At 34.0% G+C, this 8,257-nt stretch overlaps 2 protein-coding genes across 4 annotated transcripts in view; both read left to right on the forward strand.

The window, feature by feature from the left end:
• Nucleotides 1–4,260, forward strand: part of slc25a3b (solute carrier family 25 member 3b) — a 7,596-nt gene extending 3,336 nt beyond the window's left edge. For all 3 annotated transcript variants that reach the window (XM_016471010.1, XM_016471008.1, XM_016471009.1), the window contains exons 4-8: nt 874–1,053; nt 1,941–2,122; nt 2,465–2,637; nt 3,353–3,463; nt 3,835–4,260. In XM_016471010.1, coding sequence (XP_016326496.1) covers nt 874–1,053; nt 1,941–2,122; nt 2,465–2,637; nt 3,353–3,463; nt 3,835–3,995 — 807 coding nt within the window. In that variant the 3' untranslated portion in view covers nt 3,996–4,260. The remainder of the gene's footprint in view (nt 1–873; nt 1,054–1,940; nt 2,123–2,464; nt 2,638–3,352; nt 3,464–3,834) is intronic.
• A 3,219-nt stretch (nt 4,261–7,479) lies between these two features.
• The window catches only part of LOC107676463 (L-lactate dehydrogenase B-B chain-like), a 5,922-nt gene continuing 5,144 nt past the window's right edge, over nt 7,480–8,257 (forward strand). The window contains exon 1 of the mRNA XM_016471013.1: nt 7,480–7,577. The gene's annotated coding sequence lies outside the window, so the exon portion shown is untranslated. The remainder of the gene's footprint in view (nt 7,578–8,257) is intronic.

Consider the following 8,257-nt stretch of genomic DNA (forward strand, 5'->3'; position numbering starts at 1 on the left):
TCAGTGAACAACGGCTCTGTGTAGTTAATGCTGCTCAATGTGAAAGCACGCAGGTGATGGAGATTTACCGCTGATTACAGAACCGGCTTTACTGATAAGATGCGCGTTAAATATCGCATGCGATTAATCGTGCAGCCCTACTTAGAAGTAATAAAAAGAAATATATATATATAGATGGTGAAATATACACAATATATGTACTTGCTAGCCACAATACATATTTATATGTAATATATTTGCTAGCCACAATACATTGTATTTTTGTGTTATATTACACCCCTACTGAAACATGAAAGGAGATATTATGCAGAATGTCCATGCTGCTCTTTTCCATGATACATAATATGAAGAGTTTATTTGCAAAAACGGATAACCCCGTTTTATTTTTTAATTTTCAAAAATCATGTTTTTTATTATGTTATCATGTTTTTATTGTGTTAGTTAGCTGGTTTTTTTTAGTTATTTTTTAACCTAATCAAAATAACCCAACTGCAGTTTGATTGAGATTAATTGGAATGCACAATGAAAAAACATGATTATCATGTTATCTGTTTTTGCAAATTAACTCCTCATATATATAAAAATGAGTCTTTTGTGTTTCATGGAACAAAGAATATAGTATGCATTTAGAAAGAGAAGAGAATGAATAAATTATTATTCCTGATTGATCCATTGTTTTAAATCGATTTGTGACGCTCTGCCACTGATGTTATTTTAGTAACATTTGGTTTACTTTTTGATTTATTAATCTTGAAATGCCATTTTGTGAAGTGAAACCATTAACCGCGTTCCTTCATAACCAGCCGGTTCCTGCTGCAGTTCCTCTGTGATTGTTTGCTGACTGTCGTGGCAATAACCAAATGCTGCGTTTAGGTGGATCCAGCTAAATACAAGAGCATCTTCAATGGGTTCTCCATCACGGTTAGAGAGGACGGCGTGCGCGGGTTGGCCAAAGGTTGGGCGCCCACCTTCATCGGATACTCCATGCAGGGGCTCTGCAAGTTCGGCTTCTACGAGGTGTTCAAGGTCATGTACGGTGACCTGCTAGGAGAGGTGAGCTGAACTGATATTACGCTTTCAAACGTGATTGCTCAATACCAACGTTTTGGCTTTGCTTAAATCGATAGTGTTTGAAAATGGGTAACTTAGCAGTGTAACATTCTGACAACAATTAATTTGCAGAAATGTATTTTTTGGTTACAGGTAGTTGAACTCTACACAGTGAATCAAATTATTGATGATTAAATAGATGAAACTGAATTTTCATTGTCAGATTGGTACCTTTTTAGGTGTTATTGTTGGAGGGTTATGGAGTTATATGTTTATAATTTTTATTATAATGTATTGTAACTTCATCAAATTTTTTATTATATTAATTAATGTTAGTATTTATATACACAATAAATTGGATATTTTATTATAATTTAACATTTTATATATTTAAGATAAATGTTTATTGAATATAGATAAAATAAAAAACATTTAAATATTTTTAAATGGTGAACTTTATACATAACTTTATTGATTTATTAAAACAATTATATATTGTTATATTAATAATATTTTTAAATGATTAACTATTACATAAATGTTAATACATAAAATTGATATAAATAAAATAATTGCAAAGTGTATAAAATGTTTTATTATATTATATTTATTAGATATTAATATTAGCCTTCACATACAATTTTATTATAATTTACATATTATATATTAAATTAATTTATAATGTTTTTACATGTTATATATTAACTCATTAATTTAATATAAAATTACAATATAATCAATTATAAACATATTTTGAAATTATATTTTAACTTATTCATTTAATATATAAATAATATATGCAATGCAGCCTTTCTCCCCAGTTTAAAAAACAACTGTAAACATTGTGAGTTCTGCTAGCTGATGCTGATGTGTTCTTCCTTTCTTCTCAGGAAAACGCATACATGTGGAGGACCTCGCTGTATCTGGCTGCTTCTGCCAGCGCAGAGTTCTTCGCAGATATCGCTCTGGCCCCTATGGAGGCGTGTAAAGTGCGTATCCAGACTCAGCCTGGCTTTGCCAACACCCTGAGAGAATGTGCCCCTAAGATGTACGCCGAGGAAGGAGTCTGGGCGTGAGTATCCTGCACTTCGAAGCTTTGGTGAGCTCAACACGCTCCTTAGATCCACCTCTGGGGAGTTTCTCCGCTCCGATTCTGTTGTGTTCTCTGTCTGGGAGCAGCAGGATTGGGCCGGAGGCTCCCAGCAGCTTTACGGCTGTACAGTTGGAGGTGCTTGAGTCATTGGCGTGTGAGATCAGTCTACCTGCTCACCCAGAATCCTCTCTGCCCTGATCCTTCACAGGAAAATGCCAGGGCAGAACAGCTGGAGAGCAGACAAACTATTTAAAAATTAACCAATAGGCCCTTAATATTGACCTTTTAATTCTTGAAATTGTGTTGTGAATCTTCTGGCAGGTTCTACAAAGGTGTGGTTCCTCTGTGGATGAGACAGATCCCCTACACCATGATGAAGTTCGCCTGCTTCGAGCGCACCGTTGAGTTGCTCTACAAGTATGTGGTGCCCAAACCCCGCAGCGAATGCTCCAAACCCGAACAGCTGGTCGTCACCTTCATCGCTGGTTACATCGGTGAGCCTGATCTCTGAGGATTATCTTTGCTTATTTAAATCAGATCTTACTTATAATAATAATAATAATAATATTGAATCAATAATAAAAAATAATGTAAAACAGTATAGTAATATTAATCAAATCAATGTTATTCTTCTTATAATAATAATAATAATAATCAAAAATAAAATACAAAATAAACTAAATATTTAAAAATGATTTATAACAAATGACAAAATAAAAAAAGGATTTACATTAAATAAAAAAATGAATATTATGATAATTACTATTATAATATATTATTATTAATAATTATCACCACTTTAAGGTTTTATTTTAATGTAAAATTAAAGTTTTAATGATTTGATATTTTATTTGATTTACTATTATTATTAAGAATTATATTGATTTGACTTAAGACTAATATAATTGTACAGATATTATTGATTTATATGACATGTTTTACATAAATTGTTATTTCTATAATACATTTTATATTATATTATTTTTAAATGTATATTATTGATTCTATATCATTAATATAATAATTACAATTTATTTAATTTAAAACGTTTTTATTTTATTTATCAATCATTTATATCACCACGTAAAAAATGTAATTATTATTTTTGAAATTTATTTTCTTAGAAATTTGTGTAAATTTAACGTTTGTCAGCACTGATCTGGGTTCTTTAAATCAGAGTTGTGATGCATGTTTCCTTGTGTCTTGTAGCTGGTGTGTTCTGCGCCATTGTGTCTCACCCTGCTGACTCCGTCGTGTCCGTGTTGAACAAAGAGAAGGGAAGTACAGCCACGCAAGTGCTCAAGAGGCTTGGACCGAAGGGTGAGACTTTTCATTGTGCTTTACAGTCTTTCTTTCACAACACGCTCCTTAGATCCACCTCTGGGGAGTTTCTCCGCTCCGGTTCTGTTGTGTTCTCTGTCTGGGAGCAGCAGGATTGGGCCGGAGGCTCCCAGCAGCTTTACGGCTGTACAGTTGGAGGTGCTTGAGTCATTGGCGTGTGAGATCAGTCTACCTGCTCACCCAGAATCCTCTCTGCCCTGATCCTTCACAGGAAAACGCCAGGGCAGAACAGCTGGAGAGCAGACAAACTATCATAAGAGTTTTAGACCGTTCAAATTGCCCCGAATGAATATGCAGATCAACTCTTGCAAACAGTTTTTTAAAAATGGACTGCGTGTCGTGTTTTTCAGGTGTGTGGAAGGGACTCGTCGCCCGTATCATCATGATCGGTACCCTGACGGCCCTGCAGTGGTTCATCTACGACTCCGTGAAGGTCTACTTCCGCCTGCCCCGCCCTCCTCCCCCTGAGATGCCCGAGTCCCTCAAAAAGAAGCTCGGCCTCACCGAGTAAACAGCCAGCGAGATCGAGCGATCGCCCACTTCCCCCTCGACACAGCCGCACACCTCCTGTTATCTATATTTAAGTCTGTCCTGAGCCCCGCCCACCTCTGACATCATGACGGTGAAGGGGAGACGCTCTCCAATCACAGAGGAGTTCCATGTCTAAATAGTCTATATAAAAAGGTTTGTGACACGAATGAATGCCGTCTGGTTTTAACCTCTGACATTTGTTTTGTCAGTAGTACAATAAAGAGCTACCTGGATATTATGCTCAACAACTGGTCTTTCTCTGTCATGTTTTCAAGATCCTCCAACATGTTCTTTCTGCCGAATCCCTTTATCCATTAAGCATGTTTTATTAGATTGTGCTGGTTTCAACTCATTGAGAACATTTTTTTTTATTCGGGTAACTCTTTTGAAGAGATTTTTAACAGAGATAAGCCAAATACAGTTTTGGAGTATTTAGCAAAAATAAATTATAAAAACGTGATATAATTCAGCCATAATATTTCTCGCCATGAAAATAATCACAGAAGCTGGAATGGCATTAAACACAAACAAACACTGTCAAGTATTCAAAGGTTCATCTGAACTTGTATTCAGAATCCATATTTTTGGTGGTTGCATATTTACTGCTTTTTGTTAACATTTGAAATCTCTGCAGTGGTGTAAAAGGAAATGGCATTACAGAAAAATTTTATAAATATATATATATATATATAAAATTAATTATGCAGATGCTGCAGACTGGTATTTTGTTATTGTACTTCACGTCTCGCACATTTACAGGAAATATCTTCTACTTTAAATATGGTGGTCAGTAGTGTTTTTTAATACATGTATAAATGTATTTATAATCGACAGTTTAATGCTGTTAAAAAAAAACATTTTAAGTCAGACTCAAACACTTTGAGTCAGAAATTACAAATACTTCTCAGAGTTATTGACACACTCTTGGAAGATTTTTAACACAAAGGGAAATATTGCTAGTCATATGTCACTGATATTCAATGTATTATGTTAGCATTGTAGTAAAGGCTAACATCAGAAGCACTGTTTTGTAGAGTTTTATATATATATACACACAAACAAACTGGTGGTGAAAATGATTAGAACACTAGTATTTTCAGCAGCTAAAAAATGGGTTTAAGTCAGTTATTTCTATCTTTTGCTGTAGTGTAGTGTGTCAGTAGGAAACATCAGTTTTCATTAATTGTAATAATCCAGTGAGATTTTTGTCTGACAGCAGCCAGTGCTGCACACAGAGATCTGATCTGATCATCATCAGTCTGTCTGGAGTGACATGAAGAAACAGAACAAACTGAGACAGTATTTTGTAATTAAATTACGTAACGCCGTTACATGTAACTAGTTGTAACTAACATGTAACCTAAGACAAGAATGCGTTTTGAGAACTTTGATAAAGTTTTGATCGACTTCAAATGTTGACTAGTATATACACACACACACACACACACACACACACACATTTTTCAACAAAATGTCCACTGCATTGCCCAATTCATACCGATAATGGTAATGTATGTAAAACACTTAATATATAAGTTGTTTTCTTTGGATTGTTTGAATACTCGAAAGAGAATATAGGAAAATATAACTTGGTTTGTGTTTCCTGCTAGCTACATTTTACATTCACAAACAGAAATCTCCTTTTTTTTTTTTTTTAAAGTTGATCTAGACAAGTACATGGAAACTATCCAAAGTTCTGTTAATCTTAAAGCAGTGAAAACTGCATCTCTATATTTATCCTATATGTTATGAATATATTAAGAACATTGTTAATAGTTAAACCATGGTAACCACAAATTAACCATTATAGTAAAACTGTGGTTCTACAAAAAAAAAAAAAACACTACACTTTTACTATAATAAAACCATGGTTAATTTTATTAAGGGATTTGTATTTGTGTTTTCTTTCTTTCTTTCTCTTTGTTTTGTTTTGTTTTTATAACTGTACTGCCTTAATGGTTTGATGTTTTGTACAGTTTATTAAAAAAATCTAATCAAAAGATTCGCGATCCGTGCTGATAACCCGAAAAATTCAAAAATAGTAAAAAGTAAAAAATAAAAAGAATAGTGGAACATAGTAATAAAATATTGTTTAAATTGTTAATGCCTTGAGTTATTATTTTGGAATAAATGTAAAATGCTTAAAAACACTAACTTAATGAGATTAATACATGGCTTATAGTTGAGTTAATATTGATTACATTGTTCTAAAAATATAAAATCTACTTTTTTTTGGTTACACTTTATTTTAAGGTGTCCTTGTTACAGTGTAGCCTAATTATACATTTAAGTACTGAGTAATATTAATTAATAACATGTAGGCTACTAACGATATGGTTAGGGTTAGGATAGGGTTGCTTGCATGCAATTATGCATAATTAATTGTTATTATAATAGTTCATGTAACGTGTAACAAGGACACCTTAAAATAAAGTGTTACCTTTTTTTTTCTTTTTCTGATAGTGTAAGTAATGTTTATTTAACCAAGAAAATGTGACTGGGACATTAATTTACATTTGATTTAAAAAAGAAAAAAATCTAGCCCTTGCAATCAGTAGGCCTACATGTCATGATAATTACCTGTACGCCTGACCAAAAAACACCCTAATTATTGCTAATTGCTAAAATGTGACCCTGGAGCACAAAACCAGTCATAAGTAGCACGGGTATATTTAGCAATAGCCAAAAAAAACAAAAAAAACAAACCTGTATGGGGCAAAGTTATCGATTTTTTTGTTTGTTGTTTTTTTTGTTTTGCCAAAAATCATTAGGATATTAAGTAAAGATCATGATCCATGAAGATATTTTGTCAATTTCCTACAATACCTCAAAACTTAATTTTTGATTAGCAATATGCATTGCTAAGAACTTCATTTGGACAACTTTAAAGGCGATTTTCTCAATATTTTGATGTTTTTTTTTCTTGCACTCAGATTCCACATTTTCAAATAGTTGTATCTCAGCCAAATATTGTCCTAACCTAACAAACCATACATCAATGGAAATCTTATTTATTCAGCTTTCAGATGATGCATAAATCTCAATTTCAAAAAATTGACCCTCATGACTGGTTTTGTGGTCCAGGGTCACATATAGCAATTGCTCTGTTTTGTTTGAATCCCGTTCGAACCTCGTCGTGTTTTAGGTTTTAGCGCGCAGGATCAGCAGATGGCAGCGGATTACAGTAACCTCATTAGCGGTCTGTCTGCAGACGGAGGCTGGCACTGAGATGGCACTGTACTCGCTGTAATTCACTGCAGTGCCCCGGATAGCCGACTATAACAGCCTGCCATGCTCGTCTCATGGTGGCAGCTCTTCCTGGGAGCGCAAAGCCTCTACAGACACGGTAAGACTGACGCGGGTTTGTGTGGGTGTTTTATTAAGAGTCGAGGGTGTATGTAGGACAGGGCATGCGTTTGTCCACGTCTCTGGAGGAGTGTCCTGTAAGTGACCTTGATCTAAACACACCAGCAGCAGCAGATAAACCGAAGCAGGTCGCTGCATTACAGCAGATTTCTTCTGACGCTTACTGTGTGGTTGACTGAGAAGCATCTGTGTGCAGGTGAGATCCTACCGTGTCTGATTGCTACATGCTGCTACATGTGTTGTGGTGTTTTTAATTATGAGATGAGCTTGTAGGATGTCTCCATCTCCATTTCCGTGTCTTTGTTGATGTATTAACGGAGAACAGTGTTTTGGGAATTGTTGCTGGGTGATGTTGTAAATCATTATTGTGGTTAGGAACAGAACAGAGCCAAACTACCTGAAACTACACCAACAAGTCCTGTTGAGATTTGCTTGCTTCACCACAAAGTAACCTCTTATTTTCCTTTCAAATTCTTTGAAAAATGTCATCAGCCTCAAAATCCAGTATGCAAATTTGAAGCTCTATGTCTTTAAGGCCTTTTTTTTACTAGAATGTACAGTACATTGTAGTATGCAAATAAAATGCATATATATATTAGTGCTGTCAAACGATTAATCGCGATTAATTGCATCCAAAATAAAAGTTTTTGTTTACGTAATATGTGTGTATACTGTGTATATTTATTAAGTACCGTATATACATATATATATACACACACACATGCATGTCTATATTTAAGAAAAATATGTTTATATATTAAATATATTTATATATAATATAAAATATAAGAATATAAATATATACACGTAAATATTTTCAAAATATATACTGTATGTTTGTGTATTTATATATACATAATAAATATATACAGTACA

The sequence above is a fragment of the Sinocyclocheilus anshuiensis genome, unplaced genomic scaffold (genome assembly GCF_001515605.1).
Source record: "Sinocyclocheilus anshuiensis isolate Anshui unplaced genomic scaffold, SAMN03320099.WGS_v1.1 scaffold228, whole genome shotgun sequence".
In the NCBI taxonomy this organism is placed as follows: domain Eukaryota; kingdom Metazoa; phylum Chordata; class Actinopteri; order Cypriniformes; family Cyprinidae; genus Sinocyclocheilus; species Sinocyclocheilus anshuiensis.